This window comes from Penicillium nucicola (genome assembly GCF_028828085.1).
Source record: "Penicillium nucicola strain IBT 29836 chromosome Unknown utg000006l, whole genome shotgun sequence".
In the NCBI taxonomy this organism is placed as follows: domain Eukaryota; kingdom Fungi; phylum Ascomycota; class Eurotiomycetes; order Eurotiales; family Aspergillaceae; genus Penicillium; species Penicillium nucicola.
Window position 1 is genome coordinate 2043533 of NW_026643130.1, and position 22771 is coordinate 2066303.

At 49.1% G+C, this 22771-nt stretch overlaps 10 protein-coding genes across 10 annotated transcripts; 2 read left to right on the forward strand and 8 right to left on the reverse strand.

Annotated features, from left to right (window-relative positions):
- Nucleotide 1: 1 nt before the first annotated feature.
- N7511_006790 (uncharacterized protein) lies at nucleotides 2-1258 on the reverse strand (the record flags this gene model as incomplete). The annotated part of the gene is made up of 5 exons (XM_057129167.1): nucleotides 2-297; nucleotides 363-418; nucleotides 474-847; nucleotides 897-964; nucleotides 1018-1258. The coding sequence occupies 5 exons, from the start codon at nucleotides 1256-1258 to the stop codon at nucleotides 2-4; spliced, it is 1035 nt and encodes a 344-aa protein (XP_056983723.1).
- Nucleotides 1259-2770: 1512 nt separating this feature from the next.
- Nucleotides 2771-4585, reverse strand: N7511_006791 (tannase and feruloyl esterase; the record flags this gene model as incomplete). Its single annotated transcript, XM_057129168.1, has 4 exons — nucleotides 2771-3089; nucleotides 3159-4129; nucleotides 4180-4219; nucleotides 4269-4585. 4 exons carry the CDS (start codon nucleotides 4583-4585, stop codon nucleotides 2771-2773), a joined length of 1647 nt encoding a protein of 548 aa, XP_056983724.1.
- An 862-nt stretch (nucleotides 4586-5447) lies between these two features.
- N7511_006792 (Glucose/ribitol dehydrogenase) lies at nucleotides 5448-6444 on the reverse strand (the record flags this gene model as incomplete). Its single annotated transcript, XM_057129169.1, has 3 exons — nucleotides 5448-5827; nucleotides 5887-6345; nucleotides 6408-6444. The coding sequence occupies 3 exons, from the start codon at nucleotides 6442-6444 to the stop codon at nucleotides 5448-5450; spliced, it is 876 nt and encodes a 291-aa protein (XP_056983725.1).
- Nucleotides 6445-6964: 520 nt separating this feature from the next.
- Nucleotides 6965-8272, reverse strand: N7511_006793 (uncharacterized protein; the record flags this gene model as incomplete). Its single annotated transcript, XM_057129170.1, has 1 exon — nucleotides 6965-8272. One exon carries the CDS (start codon nucleotides 8270-8272, stop codon nucleotides 6965-6967), a length of 1308 nt encoding a protein of 435 aa, XP_056983726.1.
- Nucleotides 8273-8802: 530 nt separating this feature from the next.
- On the reverse strand, nucleotides 8803-10274 carry N7511_006794 (uncharacterized protein; the record flags this gene model as incomplete). The annotated part of the gene is made up of 4 exons (XM_057129171.1): nucleotides 8803-9333; nucleotides 9385-9740; nucleotides 9794-10067; nucleotides 10119-10274. 4 exons carry the CDS (start codon nucleotides 10272-10274, stop codon nucleotides 8803-8805), a joined length of 1317 nt encoding a protein of 438 aa, XP_056983727.1.
- A 1865-nt stretch (nucleotides 10275-12139) lies between these two features.
- N7511_006795 (uncharacterized protein) lies at nucleotides 12140-13532 on the forward strand (the record flags this gene model as incomplete). Its single annotated transcript, XM_057129172.1, has 2 exons — nucleotides 12140-12276; nucleotides 12332-13532. The coding sequence occupies 2 exons, from the start codon at nucleotides 12140-12142 to the stop codon at nucleotides 13530-13532; spliced, it is 1338 nt and encodes a 445-aa protein (XP_056983728.1).
- A 386-nt stretch (nucleotides 13533-13918) lies between these two features.
- Nucleotides 13919-15154, forward strand: N7511_006796 (putative PP-loop ATPase superfamily protein; the record flags this gene model as incomplete). Its single annotated transcript, XM_057129173.1, has 1 exon — nucleotides 13919-15154. The coding sequence occupies one exon, from the start codon at nucleotides 13919-13921 to the stop codon at nucleotides 15152-15154; it is 1236 nt and encodes a 411-aa protein (XP_056983729.1).
- A 626-nt stretch (nucleotides 15155-15780) lies between these two features.
- N7511_006797 (LYR motif-containing protein) lies at nucleotides 15781-16365 on the reverse strand (the record flags this gene model as incomplete). Its single annotated transcript, XM_057129174.1, has 1 exon — nucleotides 15781-16365. One exon carries the CDS (start codon nucleotides 16363-16365, stop codon nucleotides 15781-15783), a length of 585 nt encoding a protein of 194 aa, XP_056983730.1.
- A 774-nt stretch (nucleotides 16366-17139) lies between these two features.
- N7511_006798 (putative Ras guanyl-nucleotide exchange factor RasGEF) lies at nucleotides 17140-20193 on the reverse strand (the record flags this gene model as incomplete). Its single annotated transcript, XM_057129175.1, has 6 exons — nucleotides 17140-17220; nucleotides 17271-17699; nucleotides 17752-19193; nucleotides 19325-19513; nucleotides 19578-19899; nucleotides 19975-20193. The coding sequence occupies 6 exons, from the start codon at nucleotides 20191-20193 to the stop codon at nucleotides 17140-17142; spliced, it is 2682 nt and encodes an 893-aa protein (XP_056983731.1).
- Nucleotides 20194-20985: 792 nt separating this feature from the next.
- Nucleotides 20986-21555, reverse strand: N7511_006799 (uncharacterized protein; the record flags this gene model as incomplete). The annotated part of the gene is made up of 2 exons (XM_057129176.1): nucleotides 20986-21487; nucleotides 21551-21555. 2 exons carry the CDS (start codon nucleotides 21553-21555, stop codon nucleotides 20986-20988), a joined length of 507 nt encoding a protein of 168 aa, XP_056983732.1.
- Nucleotides 21556-22771: the final 1216 nt, after the last annotated feature.

Below are 22771 nucleotides of genomic sequence, written 5' to 3' on the forward strand. Positions count from 1 at the left end.
TTTACTCCTTGTTAATCTTGCTGAAGTTGTTGTACCCGGCAATCTCAATATTTTCCTCGGCCACGTAGGAAATGTGTCCAGTTGGCTTTTGAATACTGCTCACAGTGTCGTTCGAGTTCACAGTACCAGAGTTCTTAGAGACAAGAGTCTCTTCAGATGTACGAACTGTAGATCGGATATGGGACCAGAAGCCAGACTTCCCAAGCTGGAACAGAGGTCGGAGATTAGGCAGACAGGCCGCAATAATCCCGACTGTGGCTTCAAGACAAGTCCACACGACGACTGGGACTTGGTTGTCTATGATTTTGTTAGAATTTGTGCTTGGAGGATGGAGTTGAGGTACTTGCAGGTAATATCTGGACCAGCATCGACCAATCTGATCATGGCATACAAGCGAACGATGTCGAAAACGAAGGTCCTGGAATCAATTGTGTCAGTGCTGATCGCAGCTCAAGCTGAAAGGTAAAACTCACAGGCCACCAACAAGGAAGATACCCGACAGAAGCACCTTCTGGGACTTTGCAACAGGCAATGACCAAACAACCTTGACGGGCATGAGGAGAATGATGAGATCACAGAGAATGTTCGGGATCTGGATTCCATAGTAGAATTTGTATGGGTCGAGGCAGGCTCCTGGGATGGATTGATCCCAGAATTTGTTCGCGGGAATGCAAAGCAGAGCACCAGAAACAAAGACGCCAACAACCCAGGTAAGAACGACGACTGTCATAACATGCACACCGATGACCATGTGTCGAACGGCAAACAGGCGCTTGTATAGTGCCAAGATTGAGAATTTCACAAACGCCACACAGCTGGTGTACACGAAGTTGTTGGAGTATCCGATCTGATTAGGGTTAGGATGGGAGGTAAAAGTGGCTTTGCGGGTGGCGTACCTGGAAGTACACAATCAGATTCTTGGCTGGGACCATTGTGATGTGTGATCCAAGTCCATTGAATAGAACTATAGGATAGTTAGTATTTCGACCGAGTCTCTTCTGCAACGCAGACACTCACGAGTAACAACTCCACTGGAGCAGGCATATTTGAAAAACAGAGCCACCAGAATCAGCCAATCGTCCAGGAACAATCTGCTGCCTGTCATTCGTCGGGCTACCAGACGCAAAATAACGGCGAGGGTAGACAACGTGTAGGCAAATACGAGTGCGATTTTGATAGGCCGAACAACGTCCTGGTTCGGGTGCTCAAAGTCGCCCTCGACCCATGTGGCACCGGAAGAAGGTTGCGCTGAAGACATGTTGGGGGCAGTAGTCAAGTGGATCAGCACCTTAAACACAGGCAAGGCCAAACGAGAGAGAATTGTTGGTTTGAAAGATTTGGAATCATCGTGTAAGGCTGCGCCTCTTAATATACTTTCAAGGATCTGAGATAGGGGTGTCAAGGACCTTCTTGCAATGGAGACATATCATATTGAGCATCAAAAATCTAAATGCCGCAAAGTGACATGAGCTGTCTATGCGTCACATAGATCATCTATGAGACGCGATCCGAGTGCATAAACATGCTCGCAGCCAAGGAAGAAGTTGTGTGCGAACCAGGACTCCAGATCGATAGCCGCAACGACCTCGCATCGAAAGGCAATAAGTTTTTAATCAGAGGCTTGCCAGATCATAAACAATGTGAATCTAATGTGCGCTTTGAAGTTGTGGCATTACCCAATCGGATGCGCGTGTTTGGAGACCTTTTCCGACAGATCACCTCGGAGAATAGATGTATCAGATCGGCTCTGCCACTTGGTGCTCCACTTGGTTGCAGAGGCTTCTCCAAGAACCAGGTAACGGGATGTGGTGAAACTGAGATTTATGATTGCTTCTCTTGTTATCGAGACTGAAGAAAGTGATCGTGAATCGAGCACATATTGCCCATTCTTCGATTTTGAGCACACTTTGGTCCCGCATTGGCGACAATTCAAATCAGAAGCCACCCCTTTCTTCTAAGCAAGGGATCAATAAAGAGACTCATGCTAATTTAAGCTCGCGGGGTAGAGCTTCCGGACAAATTGCCGGAAGTTCAATGGCGCAGATGTGTCGGGTCCATGTCCATTGAGGGGAGACTGATGCCCAGGAAGAAGCGCGATCATCGCTCAATAATTGGGATATCGGCGGGCCCCTAGATACCTTTCTCAGTTGCTCGCATCAAGGTCCTCCCATATGATTGGATAGCTGGTCTAAACAGAGAATCTTCAGTACATGAGAGGAGCTGAAAATGGGGCTCGGCTAGCTCCGTCCGAGCCACAAGGCGATATGTCGATTGTATCTCATACTGTACTGTACACCTTCAATCATCGTCCACATGGTGGTATCTGCTGTCAACCGTTTGAAATAAGTTACTACGCGCATGACAGCACCTTTGTTGTGGATAGTCTACACATCCCACGTCTCATGGAGATCGACAGTCTTTTACTCTTTTCGGGGTCAAGGGACATTGAATCCCCTATATTCTCCTACAGATGACAGAACAAATGACTTGGTTATTCACAAGCAAAATGGGAATTCTGACTCAGACAACGCCTCATTGAGCTGACAAACAAGAGCCATTTCCTATGGATTTGGCATCATTGCATTGCCTATGCATAAACGAGACTTGTGTATCTCTTTTACAAATGAACCAATGTACTCCGTATGGCAGGTCAACTCGCTTTCCAACGGCAGAGGCAGACACTCTTCTGTCCGGAACTCTGTTCTCCTGTGCAGATCCTACCACACTTCATCCCCGGGGAGGACTGCGTCGGGGATTAGGTCCCCGCAACTCAATACAGCATTTTGCAAGTCCAACTTCCCGCGTCGTTCTGGTCGCCCTTGCCATTATACTTTGCCTGGTAAGGGTAGTGGCAAATAGGACGCTGGCGCAAAACTTCGTCGGCCGTCGTATCGTTCTTCCACTTTGTAGCGACAATTTCATTGGGTGCAGTTCCGTTCTCGACCCAAGCCATCATCGCTAGAACAATGTCGTGGCGCGAGTCTCGATATCCAGGAGTGCTGTAGGTTCCAGTATTGATTGTTGCAGCTTGGTCTGGACCGGCGATGTACCAGGGAGCATTCATGTTGTCAGGGGTGGAAAGACAGTGTCTGTTGGGGGTTGCAATGGTGAGTTTGACTTTCTTTATTTGGGCTCATTGTGGGAGTGTCTGAACTTACTCCATTCCAGGGATGAGAAACAGGCGATAGAAATCATCCATCTCGATTCCTTGGGGCTCCACGGCACTGGAGGCCTGGTCGTAGTAATAGATACTGGCATCTGGGGAGACATAGGCATCTGACAGCCCATGGTAATGAAGGAACTTGCCGCCGCGCTTCTGGAAGTCGCTGATGTCAAACTTGTCCGCGGTCGCATTTCCAGGGTTCAATCTCTCGGCGAGCTGGACAGTGCTATAGTCGAGGTCCTGCCAGGAAAAGCTATCCCCAAGACCCATGAGATCTCGAGGATACCAGTACTGCTGTTCGATTGTGCTATTCTCGCCCAGTCCAACATTTCCCAGTAACCATGACGCCTCACTGCCCAGCCACAAGTGACCATACACGAATGTTTGATTCACATCGACCCAATCATTGTACAGCTTGTGCAATGTAGTGAGCTGGTCAGCAGTGAGGCATTCATCCGTCAAGCTAGTCGCATTACAAGCCAAAGTATTAGCATTGAAATTGCAGCCCCGCGGGTCCGAGATGATATTGTCACTGAGGCCATCTTGTGGATCACATTGTTTGATCACTTCTGCGGCCAAAATGTCGAACATCTTCTCGGGGATCGTATGGGACGAATTTGCGGGTGCCTGATAGGTTGTTTGTTTCAGATTCCACAGTTGCTGGTGGGTTGTCCACCATGCAGGCGCACCAGCAATCACACCGTCATAGTCCTCAGGATACATCTGCATATTCTTCATGCTCTGTCGTCCGCCGGTTGAGCATCCGTAGAAGTAGCTGTACTCGGCGGCGGAGCCGTACCATTGGTTGATCAAAAGCTTCCCCAGGATAGTTGTTCCATGCCACGCTCTGTGGCCCCAGTCGATCACGGCTTCTGGTCTACCAATTGCCCAGGTTCCGGTGGTATCGATACCTGTGTGGCCAAGATTGCTGGATAGAGTGGCGAATCCATAATGGTTTCCAGTGCCCTAAGCAGTAGTATTAGCGCAAGCAAAGATATCTATCTAACTGCACTTACCATATCCACCCAATTGATACCCCCTCCGGCGGCAGCTGAACTGTTCATGGTTAGCATCATGGGTTTCTCATGGTGTCAAAGCTACATACAGCAGACGACCATTCCAATCATATGGCAGGATCATTCCAATTAGATAGCTTGAGTTCCCCTCAGAGGCAACATTCACCTGAACGGCACACGACTCGGGGAGCTTGGTGGGGTATTCCGTGGAGGAAGTATAGTTCATGGGGTTGAAAGCGCCATTTTCAGGGATGTATGTCACAGATTGGACGACTGCATTGGTGCCATTTGCATTGATGAACCCTTGGAACGTGGATGTTTTGCATTTGGCATGGTTGGCCGACGTTGCAGCCGCCGACATGCATCCCACCAAGGACGCAACAACTGCCACTTTTTGAATCCACATGATTGGACTTTTTTCGGAAAAGACAAAGAGAAACTCACACCAACTTGCAATGCTAGAATTGTTTGAGTGGCCTTGATCCAGGTATTTATCTCCATCAGGCTGACCCTGGTCCCGAATATCCCTCAAACGCGTCATGTCCAACAGCTCACCGAGGTGGCTCGACATGGATGTTGCGGGAAAAGAAGGGGACATCTGGAGGAAGAAATGATCGTCAGGAACAGTAATGAAGTGGAGTTTTTGCTTCTGCAGGCTGCATGTTAATCCTCACTAGGTTGTTCCAAACAAAGTGAAAGCGACGGAATTCAGAAATAGTCGAAAACGCCGCCCATCGACGTACAGATATCTCTCTATGTATTATCAGATGGTTTACTTCTATTTTGATAGTATAAGGGATCTTCATTATTCGGCGTCGACTATCACTATAATCTAAAGATGTGTTGTGATCCCGTACGCTGGCAAAAATAAAGGGTTTGACGAGAAGAGGATGAGGTCACAAGATTTCAGTAGAAGCTTGAGTACGCGTACATGCTTAGAAACTTGGTAGATTGTACTATATTCAACATATACTCGGTGCAATATATGGAGCGTCAAGTAGATCTTGAAGATCCCCGATATCAACACAACCTTGGAAAATATGCGGAGACTAAGCCTATTTGGGCAAGTATAAGGCCGAGCCTCGGCTTTAGCCTTGAGCCGTCATGGGCTTCCTGATGCCTTCCTAGTAGATGCTATGTTTAGATATGATTGAATCGCCGGCATGTTACAAGTCAAAAGATGGTGACTGCTAGTATGTCAAATTCGGAATACTTTGTATGACTTCACTTCGGTAAAGGATACTTGACCTTCAACCAAGCAAAAAAGCTCAGAGATTGGCAAGCATATCAGGGGAAAGATTCGCGCCCATCATAGCACCCCAAGTCTTCTCCGATACTTCATCATAGAGCTCCGGCTTCTCAACAAAAAAGAATTTATTCACTGAGACGTGGACCGCCCGTGCATACAGCTCATCGCCGGGCACGCTCACCCCCTTCCCGTCCACCATCTCTTGCCCAGAGATCATCTTTGTGACCACGCCAGTGACGAAGCTGATTGGGATGAACACATCTCTCGGGAAAATATCCGGAAAGTTTCCATTGTCAGTCAAAAGAGGCGTTTCCACCACTCCAGGGCATAGAGCATTCACACGGACTCCTTCAAGCCAGAACCTCGCTCCAATTGAGCGAGTAAATCCAGTCAGCGCATCTATTTTTTGGTCAGTCTTTTGTACTTCCCACGTTATATTTCATTGCCTCTTAACTCACGTTTGGTGGCCGAATAAACCGGCGTTAGCACACAAGGATAAAGACCTCCAATGCTAGACGTCAAAATCAAATCTCGTTCGCCCTTAGTCTCTTCCGGAGATTGTCGGAAATAATGAATTGCTAGGTAACTGGTGTACAAAACACCCTTGAGATTGACATCGACAATGCTGACATCAGGCTCAGGTGGGATCCCAGTCTCAGAGGTGGGAGGAAAGAAGTCGGTGTATTCAGCAGCTCCGGCGTTTGCAAAGACAAAATCCAGTCGACGGGAGCCACTGAAGATCTGGTCGAAGACGGTGGCTAATTTTTGATATTTGCGCACATCGGCTTGGTAGAACTTTGTGTTGGAGAGTGCTGCTGTTGCTTTTTCGCCTCGCTCTTGGCTACTGCCGATGATGTTGACTTGCCACTTTCCTGTTTTGCTGAGCTCTTCAGCGACGGCGAGGCCAATCCCGCTTGCTGTTTAGGTGTTTTGGTTAATTCATGACATCACAGAGGTGGGATATGCAGAAGATTCTTACTTCCGCCGGTGATAAGGGCAACTTTCAGATCAGACATCCTGGTATGGAAGGGAGGAGATGGTAAAATGTAGAATCGACGGTATATGGGTTTTATATTGCGAACAAAGAGGTTGAAGAGAAATGCATGTCGGCAGAGAGGGGGGGGTCGAGATCGGCTTTGGTAGCTTGACACTAACAGGCAGCTGAGATGCACCGCCGCGATAGTATCTCTCCTTCAATTCCCATCATTGGAAGAACACGATTTGTACCCACGGAGAGGGGGCCGATGCCCTTCTTTCTAGGGTTTGATTGGATAAGAACTCCATGCACCTGTGGACCCCCATGCAGCTACAATGATCTCGGTTACTGTAGACAATCCTTTAAGCTCACGGTAATTGGCTTTGAACGTCCCAGGATCCTGTGATTTCAAATTCAGTCATACTAACACAAGATCAGTATTGTCGCATCTTCAGATGTGGCGAGAAACAGTAGGCGCCTAGGTACGGGCCAATAGGGCCTCATATTTGACAAAGAAAGTGTATCAGGACAATCCTTGTATTTCCAACGAGAGTTATTCTTCATTTCATCTCTGCCTTTTCAATAAGGTCCCCTAGATGAAACCAGTAGATCGGACCTCTAAAGGCCCTCGCATTCCATACTGTATGTATGATACTCTTGACGCGAAGCTGTGCCTGTAGGGAAAATGTCACCATATCATCGCTCTTGGTAATAATTGCCGCCTGTTCTTCGGCATCTGTGATCTCGAAACTGGCCACCAGATAAGCAAGCGTAGTGCATGGTATAGACCTTCTTGTTACTTGCATCACCATGTCGAATTCGGCGGTTATAGCTCTAGAGAGCAATAAGGCTTCTTCATCACGTTGTCCAAAGGGGTACTCAAGCCGATGAATAATAAGCAATGCAGCAAGGCGAAGCACTTTAGCCTGAGCAACCATGCGAACGACTTCGCCTTGATGAAATTGCTCCATAAATTCAGCCGGCGGTGAGGGCAACCATTGTTGCAAACAGACTTTAATAACATTTAGTTGTTTTGCAATGCTGACATCCATCTTTCCGCCCATTTGTCGCAGTAGACTGGCCACTTCACAAATGTCATATAGATAAGCAAACAGACCAGAGCTCAGCCCGACATAGCGATCGACAACATGATTGCGATCACGTTCCCCGATTCTGATTGTTGGTATCTCCGATTTCAGAAGACAATCAAGTGTCTCCGTGGTGACAAGACACATCAGGAAATCCATGGTCATCGAATCCATCGTCAGAAGCCGTGGGTACATCGGTTTAACCAAAGAAAGCGTGTAGCGAGATATAAGAAATGGCTGTCCATGTGCAACATGCATAGCAAAAGTCACCATTGCAACGCCAATTCCTAACGCCGTGATCAAATCCTGGTCGTGGGATATTTGCAGAGAGCGAAGCCCAGACACGGCCATTGCAGCTCGTCGGTGCCCAATTTCAAAACTGACTTTGTTGTATTGGGCATATTTATCACCAAACAAAACTGCAGTACAAGCTACTGTTGCATGCTTTAGAATAGATGTTGGTCGAAGCAATATTTGGATGAAGGATTGATGGTGTGATTCATGGAAGCTTGAACCGATTAAAAACTTATCGAGTGGGGATGGAGCGACGATATCTTTCATTAGGTTCACAAAATGTCGTTCCCACTGGTCAAGATCAGGAAAGAGGATTTCGTTGTTTCCGAGTCCATCATTGAGCGACTGATAGAACTGAGGATAAGGTGTGTCCAGTGATATCGTGGAAACGGTGGTTGAGCTGTGAGGACCTGACTGCGAGTAGGAATTTGGAAGATTATACAAAAGCTTTCTTCCTTTTCGAGGCCTTCGACCTGTCTTGGCCATACTCCGTGTTGTTTGGCAGTTGTGATTGAGGCGTTCGCATCTTTCGCATGGGGCTGTCAGGTTCTGTCGACGACACTTCTCTTTCAAGGTGTGACATTGATCGCAAGCTCGTTTAGGTTCCTGGGGAGGCATTGTGGTGACTTTAGGCTCTTTGAGTCAGGTAATTGCTTCGATGGACATGCTTCCACGCCATAAATCGTTTGATATCAGACACTGCATTTGATGATATAGACATAGAACGCTTACCGTGGTTCCAATCGTTCCTCGTATGCTACACACCCAAGTCAGAGGCTGATTTTGGTCCTACAAGACCCCATTAGAAGTGAACGCAGAGGCAAAAGAGCAAAGTCGTCGGAAGCCAAGAAGTTGTCCTGATAAGCTCTCGGGTGGACTTGACTAAACCGCTCAAGCGCGGATTTGCGGGGAAGTAAATAGTTTCTCATTAACTTCGTCTTCTTCTGCTTCTTCCTCTTCTTCCTCTTCATTTTACCACTGCTTCACACACTCCAGTTGGGTACATAAAACAAACTTCAACAGTTCAAAGTATCCGCCATGCTCCTCCAAACAGCTTCGGGCAGTCTGCCATGAATCCAATATCCGCCATCTCCTCCATCCCGTCCCAGTGCTTTCCACGTCACCAACAAATCATCCAAGTGACACTTGGTCTCGCGCAGAACACCACAGTAGTCGACACCTCCCTGAACAAAGAGCGGGTGCTCTCCCTGAATATCGATATCGTAAAGAGGCAGGCTCTTCCAGGATGCGACCCGGGGTTGAGCTGCACGGCTACCGTAAGACTTAGGGACCAAAGGGTTTTTCTTGAGCCGGCGGTGCTGCTCTACCACTTCTCCGACACACTCAGGCTGTTGAGCCTCGTCGACTGTGTGTCGGATGTGAGCTGCCAGGCGCGCCATCGACGGGGAGCTATATTCGCTTGACGGCATCGGGTCTGGCAAAGGCATCATAAACCACGGATTATATAGATTAGCTTCGGACTGGAGTTTCTGTGAGATATCAACTACCAGTCCGAAACTGTGCGCAGTTGACGGGTGTAGAGATGCCTATAGAAGGGTCAATTTCAATGGCCTTTGGTAGACGAGGAGTACGCTGACCTTAAAGATAAAAGCTACCAGCAAGTCGTGATCGGTAACCTTTGCATTTGCCAGATCAGCCTCGTTAGCCCATCGTTGGATTTGTCCCCGGGGCACCAGCATGGTCCTGCCAACACGCCGAGCAGATGGGTAGAAAATGTTCCTCGTCATCTGCTTTCCCAAGGCACCGATTGCAGAAGACCAAGTTCGATGTGAGGAGTACAAATGCAAGTCCGCAATGTGATGTGACTCGATCATTTCAGCACACTTCTCCAGAACCTCCGACTTTAACGACAGAGATGGTCGAGCATGAAGGTTATGCCTAATTTTTTCGCCCCTGAGCAGCGAACAATAAGCCTGAATAATCTCATGGGCACCTAAAGTCACATATCAGCCTTGCTTTGTATATGCGACGTGCGGTATGATTTACCATTCGCATCACAGAGTGAGTGCAGGAACTTGAACCCTATTATGCAGGCGTCGTTCAAGAAGACGGTTCGGATAGAGAAGACTCGCTGTTTCCATGCATGCACAATGCCGTAGCCGAAATCCAATGCTTTATCCAGCGCTTCGGAATCAACCATCTGTGGAAAATCAGGCTCTGGGGATACGTAGAGGATCTCATCGAGATCGCGATGCATCTCCCGCCCTTCCCAGACATCTGCTAGATCACCAGGATCTTTGGGCTCCAAGAATTTGGTTTTCTATCAGGTATCAGCTTTGATTCTGGGGCAGAAGTCTGCTGCAAATCTTACCAATGCATCCATTCGCAGATTCAACACAGGCCATTGCGAGACAAGCGTATCTGCGGCAAATTGAAAGTCCAATGGACTCGGCTTAGTTCTCACAATGACCGACAGGGTAAACTCGAGAGGACGAGCATACCCCAAATCCAGCGGTCCGGGCTTCATGTTGACAAGAAGGATTAAAGATTAGTTAAGTAAAAGGGTATCAGTGGTTGAATGGAAGAGAATTATGGAAAAGGACGGCTGCTCTCGTCTGAACTCTATTCAGTGATTCATATCAATGGGAAAGAGCAAACTGAGGCCGTAACAGACAACAAGTACCTAATTCCTGCTTGTTTATCTCAACTCTAACTAACCTTTTCACATAACTTGTCGCTGGAATGCGCAACCTGTGAGTAGATTCCCGCCACTACTTCGTCTTGGCACACACAACTGGAATGTCAAGCCATGGCAGAGACAGCTCTGGAATGCTGATCTGCACCTTTCTCGTCGTACAGACGTCTCTGTCGCTCATAATTACCCACTCAAGTCGGGGTAGCATGGTTGACGGGAATTAGGATACTATAGGCGGTGGTCCTGCGTCCAATGGCCGTAACACGTCATTTTCTCCATGTCAATTTCTGTAAGGCACGGATTCCAGCCTTGATTTTCGCATCTTGATCGTTATGATGGCTTTTGGTCGTCTTTCCAGCGATTCTTTCAAACACCGCGGACAATGGAGATATCAGAGAAAATGATCAAGATGATCAATCTCCAATCAGGATCACTGTTCAATATTTCTTGCGGCATGCTTGATTGACAGGACATGATCCACTCGATTGCCATTGATTGCCTCTAGAAACTCCCCATTAAGGAAGTCGATAGTCTGAGAAAGTTTATTGAAGGTCGATGATAACCAGTATCCAAGCGAGAATGACGACAGTGATTCCATTGCTTGTCAGAGGGCAAGGGTTATCTCTGGAGGGTGAGAACTCCCAGAGAAGGTGATTGGCCGATCAGCTGCAGGAGAAGTAGGGAGCAACTCACGAACACGGCCCAAGCGTAACGAAGGGGCGGGAAGGGCCGCTGCATCAGTGGAGAACTATCAGCTGCGATGTCTGTCATATCTCAGTGCCATCTGGTCTTCTTGGAAAGGCGTATAGGAGGCTTGGATATGTCTTGATGGTTGAAGACTGAGGGGAAATGACTCGATTCACAGAGACAGGACATCACAAATGATTTGTGCATGAATCCAACCGTCGGATATCGGAGTGTGTACTCCGTACTGTACTTGGTGCATGCAGGATTCATCTGGATTCGTTGATCAACCCGGGTTCGACCCTTGTCCATTTGATTAGGAACAAGAACTGGTGATCGCGATCCGTTCGGCATGGATCTTGCTTCGGGCTTGACAAATAGTGTTCAAGATCCCGGATGGGCTAATGCACCTCACACACCCTAAGATGTGAATGGATACGAGTCGAGGTTGAACTCCGTCCCGTTGCAATCTGGCCAAGTGCTGCATGAAGCGGTGTGCTCGCTCAAGCATTTTCATCTCTACGTTTTGGAATGTCAATTCTCTCGTCTCATTATCGTTGTCGAGGAATCCTTCCATCTGGCAGCAGATCACTGGTTACGTCCAGTCCAATGACATCAACTCTGATCATCATAGCGCATAGTTGCACAAGTACGACTGTGAAAGCTGAATGCCGCAAGGCTTAAAAACGCTAGGAGCTTTTGTAGTCGGTACTGACCCAAAAGACTGGGTAATTCTGGCTCATTTGCCCGTCTGAGTGGCTAGCTGACGAGGGTCTTTTGGTGTGATGGTTGCACAGAGGGTCTAGCTGCATATCTGCATGCAGCCAGTTTGGGTCTGCACTGCCATGGAGCTTCTTGAAATCAGGGACTGGCTGTCAAATAGGGTGGTCGTCTCGCGTATATAGGCTTTGACTGCACGAGCTCGGCTTAATAAAGGTCCTCCTGTCCTGCACGTTTATTGTGGTCTCTTTGTCCACAGAAACCACCTGGCCTGGTAGCTTACATTCTCTACTATGGTATGGAATTACTATGACGGCAAGGTCCTCTTTGTGACGGGAGGCTCAGGCTTCATTGGGACCGCACTTCTCTGGCGACTCTTGAGTCAATCGTCACCTGAACGAGTATATGTGTTATGTCGAGGTGGATATGCGTGCGTATCTAGGACATCTTCTATTCATATTGAAATATCTAATAGAAGCCAATAGCAAAGCGGAAGAAAAATGGACAAGCATGCTTCCAGCTTCGACTGCAAAGATCCTCACCGAGAGTCAACGATTGACTATTCTGGACGGTGAATTGGGTGATACGGCTACTATGGATCTACCAGAAGAGACATTGCAGATGCTCAAGCAAACAGTGCACATAGTCATCCACGCAGCGTGTTCCGTCCAACTACAAAACTCTCTCCGAGAACTATCATATAGTGTTTTGGCACCATCCCTGTGCCTGACCAAATATGCCTTGAAATTTCCCAATCTGGAACGGTTCGTCTTCTTTTCCACCGCATATGCCAACGCCCATCTATGGCAGACAAGCAAGTCATCCGATGTGCGTGTCGACGAAAGGATATACCCTCTCGGCACTGAGAGCGAAGATTACTGTCAAAGCGCACTAGATTCGTGGCGTGCAGTTCAAGGTACCGGCTCATCAGATGAATACGACGCCCATGATTTTCCCTGGCCCTACGCCTACGCCAAACACCTAGCCGAGCGACTTGTCCTGCAGAAAGCATCAGAACGCGACAAGCTAGACAAAGTCCTCATCATTAGACCGTCAGTCATCGGCCCTGCAGACAAACTTCCATATCCCGGGTATGCAACCTCACAGGGCACACCCTCGACAGCCTGTGCGGCGGCGTACATGCTCCATCCCGGCCGACGAATCATGCTTGCGTCACGATGCGAGATGCCAGGCCAAGAAGCAACTATTGATGAAGTCCCCGTGGATGTGGTGGTGGATCGGGTGTTGGTCCATGTCGCAGTGGGAACGAGTGGATGTGTTCATGCTGTCAGTGGGGAGCAGGGTCGGTTGTCTGTTGACGAGTGGTGGCATGCGTTCAAGAAAGAGAGACGAATTCCTTGGAATGCCAAACTTGCTTGGACGGGAGAGGATTGGCATTCGCCTAATCTTCATCAGATGGCCAGACGGTTTAAGATTATTGGGACTTCTTTTGCATTCTCAGAGGACAAGACTGTGCAAGTGGCGGAGAAGCTGCAGGGGCAGAAAGGGGATCTGATGTTGTTTGCGGATCGGTCTTTGCCTTATTCTTTGCATTTGAGAAGACATCATATCCATCATATGGCGGTCCAGCATGCCAGAACGAATAGGTGGCCTGCTTGTTATGCTAAGTTGTTTTGTCGCAAGGGGAAGTCTTTGGCTCAGTTGGATGAGCAGGTGAAGGCGTGAGATAGGGGTCCAGTTTATTCCTAAGGCACATTCTTGTATCTTGTTTTGCCAGTTGTGAGTACAAACTGGAAGCTTATGTTTTAGGTATTCTTGAAAATTGATGCTGTGGAACTTTCCAAGTTTTGATATAAAGAATTTGACCTTCACTGGCGAAGTATATATTCAATTTGACTACAAAAAGCATGTTCCTGTTCGACGACAAGAAGACAGCTAATTTCCTCATAGAGACCAAGTGCTCAATTCAACTCTGTCTTGATATATCTCGTCAAACTCCCCTACTCAAAATCGTACACCTCGAGGGGCATCTAGATATTGTGCACGGACCACTTGGTTGATCGCGGGGGAAAATAATTTCTTATTGCCCGCCACCTTCTCGCAACAACATCATGGCTCCCACAGCGTGTTTCAACTGCAAGGAGGCGCGAGCCGTCATTATCAGGCCTAAGAACAGACACAAACTCTGTCGGGCCTGTTTCATCCAGATCTTCGAAACCGAAGTCCACGAGACAATCATCGGCACCAAACTCTTCTTCCGCGGCGAGCGAGTGGCGATCGGAGCCAGCGGCGGAAAAGACAGCACAGTACTAGCAGCTGTCTTGAAAACACTGAATGAGCGATACGACTATGGCCTGAATTTATGCCTGCTTTCCATCGACGAGGGAATCCGCGGCTACCGCGACGACAGTCTGGAAACCGTCAAGCGCAATGCAGTGCAGTATGAGATGCCCCTCGAGATCGTCGGATATGGTGAGCTCTATGGCTGGACAATGGATCAAGTGGTCGCCCAGGTTGGAAAGAAGGGCAACTGCACCTACTGTGGTGTGTTCCGGCGACAGGCTCTCGATCGAGGCGCTGCTCGGTTGGGCATCAAGCATGTTGTCACCGGCCACAACGCAGACGATGTTGCCGAGACGGTCATGATGAATCTGCTGCGTGGCGATCTTCCCCGTCTGTCGCGCGGAACCAGTATCGTGACCGACTCCGACGCCTCGGATATCAAGCGCAGCAAGCCTCTCAAGTATGCCTACGAGAAGGAAATTGTTCTCTACGCCCACCACCGTCAACTCGATTACTTTAGTACCGAGTGTATCTACTCGCCTGAGGCGTTCCGTGGCAGTGCGCGCACCTTGATCAAAGACTTGGAGAAGATCCGCCCCAGTTCCATTCTTGATATTGTTAAGAGTGGCGAGGACATGGCTGCCTTGGTCCCCGTCGAAGTTCGAGGCTCCGGCAAATCCAAAAACACAGGAGCAGAGGACGAGTCTGCCGGTGGCTGCGGTAGCCAAAACGGTCGATCCAGCGGCGGAGAAATGGCTGCGATGGAGAAACAGCTCACTGAGAACGACGCTGCCGAGTCCCGCGAGACCGAGATCAAGCTTCCAATGGCGACTCCTAAGAAGGCTCGCCCGGCTAAGCCCGCCAAGCAGATCAAGGGGCAAACCATGGGACACTGTGAGCGCTGTGGCTACATTTCCAGTCAGCGGATTTGCAAAGCCTGCACACTCCTGGACGGGCTCAACCGAAACCGACCCAAGACGGCAATCGAAGTTGGCATAGAAGACGAAGAAGGTAGTTCCACTCTAATGAGACAGATGGAACGTGCCCAGCTCGGGGCTACCTGAACGGTGCCGCAGTGAAGCACACCCATCTACTATGTCCACACCTTCATACTCCACAAACACCGGAGTCAGGATCCCGGGCATTCCACCTTAGCGATATCATTCAGGCCAAACACGCCTCGCCACCACATGCACCCCCGCGCATTGACATTGGAATGGCAGGACCTACATTGGCGTCACCCCATTGCATGATATCCCACGCCAATTGTACCATTGGGAACGGAACTCAACCAGCACCTCAAGCCAACCAGCGCAGCTGGAGAAGAGCCCCAGACACTTCGAAAGGCCATAGTCCCTGCACTGCATAGAGCAATATCCACAGACTCTCTCATACATCAATACAACATTATACATGTACATAGTCAAGAGGGTAATCTATTCACGAAGTCGCTGGCCATAGTATACAAATTCCAATCATAATCACACAAAACACACCAGTATCAATCTATACAGTACAGACAATCGGAAACCACAGCAGGGCCAATACAACCGAGACGAGCCGTTCACCGCACTTCACTTCACTCTACCTCCACTTCCAGTTGTATTTCAAACCCAACAAATCCAGACCCCGAGAATCAAGTCGAAGCGAGGAATCCAAGAGACATTGATATCCATATATATATCCGTTTTTACTCAGTCTTTCCCTCGGCAGTATGCAACGCGGGCAGATCAAAGCCGACTCTGCGGGCCGTGAGGCGGATCTTCTCCTCCTCATCCATGCTCATGCCTGGGTTGTACCGCTCGAGCAGTTCACAATATGAGCGCTGGGCACGAGCATACTGAGCCAGCTGCTCGGCTTCTTGCACGCGAATAGCGATTTCTTCGGGTGTTTTGGGTGTCGAGAAGGGGAGCGCGCTGGTCGATGTGGATGTGGTGGTGGTGGTTGTTGTGGTGGAACTCGGCTCTGGGCGGAAAGTCTTGCGCAGGGATTGGTGGATGGGGCTTGGGGTTTTGAGGCTCTTTCTTGGGAGTTCGCGGAGGAGAGCGCGGTAGGTTGCTCTTGTTTGGATTTGTTGGGACATTTTGGGTGTTCTCTTTTCGTGTGAGTCTGGGGTTGCGGTGTTTGGATTTAGCCAGGGGGTTGCTTTTTGCTTGGGCTTGAGGTTGGGGTTTGGCTGCTTTGTCGGATGGGAAGGGTGGCTTTGGTCGGAGCTGGATATCAGATTGGGCGGATCGAGAGATGGCACGTGACTGGTGTGGAGTTTCGTTGCCATTGTGGTCTTGCGTTGATTGGAGATGCAGTAAAATAACGATCACTTGTACTTATGCCACGATTGAGTTTTTGTATAGCAAGAATTTCTTAGTGGGTGTTAGAGGTTTGATTCAGGCGATGCAATAGCAATACTAGAACAATTCTGAGGGTATGATGTGCAAGACGAAGGATATCGAGCATATCATTACTTTTACTGCTATATGCCTATTGGCGCTAAAGATGTAAGGTCAATTGATCTGCTAGGATGCAATATTTCATTCATCATTAAGAAATCCGAGGCAGGTATTAAACAGAATCGAATATCGAGAGACATCTACATTCCAGTCCTCCCCCATATACGCATAGAAGCCACTGCTCATGCGGCAGATTCCTACCAATTAGAGAAGATTCAATTACCAGTACTGTATGTATAAAGTTACTCTTTCGGTAGCATATGTACAAGAACGTCGTGAGAGCTTTTTTTGGGAAATAGATGGATCGCCGCTCCAAGCGTCATATCTTTTCTCTCGGGGACAGGGACTAAAATCATCATGGAAGCAAGCAAAGAACATGAGAAAGGGTTATCAATCATAGAGGGGCATGGCGACATGAGAAGGGGGGGTTTGTACGGTAGGGAAGGGAAGGGTGAGAGGGGGGGGACGTGATAGGGTAAGATGGTGGGGGGAGGGGAGGGTTAAGTTTGAAGGGAGTGGAGAGAGGATATCGGGAATATATGCATGTCGCTCGATGGAGAAGAGGAGGGGTTAGATCGAGAGCTGTGACTGGGCTCTCAGATCTATGAGCGTAGCCAGCCGAACTTCTTTCGGCCTTCAGATCCTGAGGACGGTTCGACGTGCAAGCTGCGGGCATACAAGTCCTAGAAGATGTTAATTTGACGAAATACTTGTGGAGATAGGGGGAATTTACCTCTTCGTCCCCGGAGAGTTTTGATTCTAGGAGCATTCGTTCGACATCATCGAACTTCTGCGCCTGGGGGTGAGGAGTCTTCTGGCTACGTTGGATACCCAGAACAACCTCACCCATAACCTCGAACTTTTTCCAATTAATGCGAGATTTGTTCTCGCCAACGAAAGTTTTGTTGCCTTCTTCGGCCGAGACAAGGTCGCGACGGTGTAGAGGAAGGAAGGGAATTCGCTCGGAGAATGAGTTCTCCCAGGCGAGGCGGTAGGCGAAGTGACTCCTTTGTGTGCTCATCAGGATAACCAAGCGCATGAACTCCTTCTGAGCGGGAATCGGAATCAGTTCGCGGGTCTGCGTTAGACGGTGGACTGGGGTGCCATTTATGGCGGCAATCACGGCACCCAGGGAGTTATAGTTGTTTTGGCGGCGGAGTTTCTAAAATATGTCAGTGTGGCTGGCGTGGCTTGTTGGGTCATGGAGGACATACCACTGCGATGTTCATGAATTTTTCCATTGCTTTCGCACGGTGCTTGGGTTTATCTCGTAGGAGGATCATGCTCGCTACGAAGAATGCGAGGTTGTTGAATTGTTTGATCATGCGGTTGACGTTTGTCAGGCTCTTGATCTTATCTTTGTCTATGCCTGAAAGGCTGACATGACGGACCAGATCACGCGGCCGGAACGAGTTGTACATGATCCAGTCAATGCGCGTCAACTCTCGAGCAAATTCCTCATCGGGCGTTTCCATGAAGAATCGCCATTGGAGTTTGCTGAGTGGAGATTTGGGACACAAGTCGAGACGCAAGGCTTCCTTTTGAGCTGCCTCAAGACTGAGAAGTGTGAATGACTGGTTGGTCGTGGTATTGGGTTTGTCGGCAGTAGAGGAAACCGAGAGAGAGCCAGAAAGTCGGGAGGTAGAGTCTTGCGGGCCATCGCTTAGATCCAATGCACTCATACTATATATGGGATCCTGTTCTTCCTCATCTTCGTATGTGCCCGTGCCAATGTTCAGACTTGTATGAACAGGTGCTGGGGAACTGCGGCCCGAGTGGTCGAAGAATGTCTCTGTGAGACTCACATCATCGGGGTCGCTATCACCCCCGAAGGCCCAGCCAACATCGTCGTCTTCGGCATTACAATCCAACTGCGACCCAATTTCCTTAGCGGCGAACATATAAAAGTGGCTCTTCTCAAGCGTAGAAACAAAGTCAATTATGCGCTTGCGAAGTTTAGGGTGGGCGAAATCTCCTGGGTATTCTGAGGCCCATTGGGCCATAACGTCGAGCAAGCGTAGCTGGTCTGCCATGCGGGCAAGCTGGTCAACATTGCTCTGCTCATTTCGCTCGAATCGATTGATCAAGGCAGCCAAGAGGGTTCCTGGGGCTGCAAATTTGCGGTATAGACATAGGAAGATGGACCCGAACTTCTGTTCTTGCTTTGACATTGGTAGCGAGATCAAGCGGTCGACGAGCTCGTCGAAAGATAAGCCTGTCTCGGCGCTGGAAGAATTGCTCTCGCTGCTCGGTTTTGGTCGCACTATGGCATCGGGACTCGGGGGACGGGCTGGTCCATCATCGATCTCGTCCTCCATATTTAAAAAGCTGTTAAAGGCGTCTGATCCCCCGCTATGTCGCCAGGCGGAATGCAGTCGCTGCTGACGACTGTCGTGACTCGGGGAGTTGTTCTCTTGTGCTGATGGTCTGCGCTGATTCAAACGTGCTCCAGGGGGAGTTTGCGGTCGCAACGCTTGCGAGTTACGTTCATAATGGGTAGAACTTGGGGTTGGCGGTTCACTATTCAAGTGGTCGGAGGAGCGATCACCTCCGACACATTGATCTGGAAGCGTTGGGGTTGTGAAGAGAGTTTCGGATTTGGTGAGATTTTCGGAAGGGAAGGATTTGGTGGTCGTTCGAGGGGGGGGATCGAGATCTGGGGAAAATCAAGTTAGATGGAGTTCATGAAATTGTTCTCTCTTCCCCCCTGGCATTTGACGCGAACGCTACGACCCACCTGGCCCGCTCCAGGGGGGGGGGGTTCGAAAGCCACCGCACTTTACTCACCTCGAGTTGAGATCACCGCCCGTAATACCAATGCAATACACATTCGTTGTGATCGGGGCGAGGAGAAGGATGTGCGGTAAATCTCGTATCGGTCATGAATTGCATCCACTGCTTCTTCCAGAGGCTCTGGGTGCACATCACACTTGCAGCCAACCTGTAAGAACGGCAGAGTCGATTTTTCCAAGGAGTCTGGAGATCATTGATCAGCATGAGAAATAAACCTGGGGAGCTCACTCCCCCATGGTTGACCTACAAATGAGGTTGGTCGTGAGCGCAAGCCTGTCGGGTTTAGTGGCATCGTGTAAAACCAATACTCCATCAATGACTGGCGCAGTCCTGTCTCGTCCTGTCTGAGGCCACAGGACATTGTTCTCTCGGTCGAATTGAACCCGAGTCAAGTCGACTTCCAGTAGCCGCACGATGTAGACTGACCCGTCTAGCGACATCTTCTTCTTGTTCGAGGGAGCGACGGGCGAGCTCTTCATATCCAATGCACATCGGACGAAGCTGCTTTTGCCCGCATTCTCCTCGCCCACCACGGCAATCGTCACTTCAGGGAACCCGGCTTTGGAGTCCTGTAGAAAATTCCCCGTCAGCAATTGAGTCTACAATCCTTCAATTCACCCATCCTCTTAGATCACAAGTCATACCTCGCTCTGCCGGATTCTGCGGGTCTCGTCGGCAGTCGGAGATCCCTCATCCTCCTCCACCAAAGTGTTCACTGACCCCCCGGGTTTCCGCGCATCCAATTTGTACAGTCCCCCCACTGGAGCCGAGGTAGTCCGAACTCCCATAGCAGGTCGTTGAGCCATGGGAATTGCTTGAGCTCTATCGCTATGGGCCCGCTCTCGGCGGGATGGCGATGCCATGGAAGCAGTCGGAGCTTCTCAGTGAAGCCCCGTGTGACGCTCTACTGTGTAAGATCAGAGACGCACTGCAGTGCCATGGTTGCCTAGGACAAGATCAGGCCAAGCAAGGGTAATAAGAAAGAGGTTCGGGTAACAAATAGTCCAAGTTGAAGGAACGTGGAACAGATAACAAATCGGAAGCTGGGATCCGGAAGCGAGGTCTTTGTCCTCAGCTGGAAACTGGAGCTGTCCCAAGTGGCGACTGGATCTTACTCCACAGGTTTCATACCTTTTTAAGATGCATCCAATATTTTCAGCCGTTGACTCGTCAGAAACAAGAAATTCCCCCCCCAAAATTCAGTATTTTCTACCGATCCTCAAAGTTCTGGGCCGTTGCGCCTGAATTTGGGAGACTAAAAGGCCGCTAACCCGCCATTCGGTCTTGGCTGAACCGGGTTGGGATATCAAGGATACCCCGGTATCAGGCGTTTATACACAGACATGCTGCAAATTGCCAGAAATTCATGACAAAGATGTCTTGAAAATGCCTGGCAAATCAAGTACGAAGAAATTTAAATCTTTCGATCTCACAGACTGTGCCAGAAGTTCCGACACACTCCATGTAGACTCGTGTTCCGCCAACAAGGAGAAATTGCTGACACTCTATTGGGACATCCAGAGGCGCAACTAAAACGCCCCCCTTGATATTACTGTATGTAGATGCGACATCTGCATGTCTCACTGGCATGGTTTCCCCTCCAAAAATCCACCTCGTATGCGCTTCCTTTCCCCCCTAAAGAGACCCCATCTGACTCAGGCTGAGTCTGCCTCCTGGCCCTGATTGACAAGGGCCATAAACCGCATGAAGGCCTCGGCAGCTTGGCCAGTCTCTGTCCCTTCCTCACAGTCTTGTCGCAGCTTGCGAACCTTGCCTAATCCACGGTTGAATCCTTTCTCGCTAGTCCACGATCCCCGACTACGACGAGTAGAGCCGCCTCGTCCTCGTCCACGACCTCGTCCGCGGGCGGGAGTTGAGTGCCATTCCACCCATTCTTCTTCCAGCGTTGCTTGGTACATTTCTTGTAGCTGGCTGCGAAGTTCGGGATGCTTTTCAAGAAGCTGTTTAATCTCCGCTGATTGCGCTACAGCGGCAACATTCACAGGTCCCTTGGAGACGGCCGCGGAATCATTTTCAGTGTTGATATCACCATTCTGGGGTGAGGGATCGGCTTCGGGTGGGTTGCTTGATTCCTCGTTGGACGGAGCTTTGGGAGCACAATATATCTTATGGGACTGGGTGCATGCAAGCGAACAGCTAGAGTGCAAAGCGAAGTTAGTCAAGGGACCTCGTATAGGAGTGGCTATCGCAATCAGGTACCTCATCAATCCGCAAATGGGACAACGATATTTGGAGGGCTCCGAAGAGCAAACCTCACAAGAACCAGGCATTGTGACGATTTTCTAAAGAACCCATCAGCTCAATCAAACTTGATCCAGCATGTTTGACTGATCAACGAGCAAGTGGAAAAGTTTCGGAGAGTCGAGTGACATGCCGATTTGCTCGATAAAGCTCAGACATGCTGCCTCAGGCAGAATATTTGCCTTGGTGCCTGGATGAGAGTCCTTGAACAAATATCTTGCACGTGACATCATGCTGCACAAGATTCCTTTTGTTTGCTACAGTGCATGGTTTGGCATAGATTACTGTGACGGGTCAAGTATAACACAAACATACAGATCTTAACACTACATTGACAGACCAACCGCCATCCCAGCGCCTGATGTGGCCACCCCTCCATGCGCCCCGCGTGCATCATAAAAAGCGGTGCATCATATAGATCGAGTGGCCCAAATACCTCCCGAAGACGAAAACTCAAGGTGGAACTACAGTATCCACCCCGGAAGCAAGATATGGCATGATCACAATCCCCCACGTCCAATACTATTCTAGCCCTGGTCTGGTGCGACAAAACAACATCAGAGTGCACGCAATGCATCATTAACGGCCACGTCTGTGCCGCTTTGGGAAAGAGTCATGCCTTTGATTGGGATAGGTAAAATTCAGGCCAGATTGTGGCTATGACTCCATACGGAAATCCACCTGCGGGCCAGAAAGCAGCCAGGACATCTTTGAGTCGATCGTGATCTTTCTCGAATTGATCTAGATCCTAGGCTACGTTTGTGGCACACTTGTTGTTTGCTTTTGGTTGTGCTTTGGCTTGTGATGAAATTCTGCAAGAATATTGTTCCTGGCTTGTGAACAGACTGTATCGCTTTACCTTGAGCAGGGAGTCACTAACTGTCCTGGTAAATTTTTTGTTGAGGGGGGATTCTAGACTAACGGAAAAACCTACCTTACTTCTCAGTCCTATTGGAAGCTGAAAATATCACAGCCCTCGTATGTCCCTGCCAATTGTCTTATCTAGTGTCATATTACTAGAACTAATTTTAGAATATCTGAAGTAAGTTGCACTATGTAGATACTAGACATCAGTCCAAACCTAATTTAGCACTCAAATTGGGTGAAATTGGTGGCAAAGAAGGAAGGTTTACTTCACATACTGTCGGCTGGAAACTTCGGAGCGCCACCAGTTCCCCA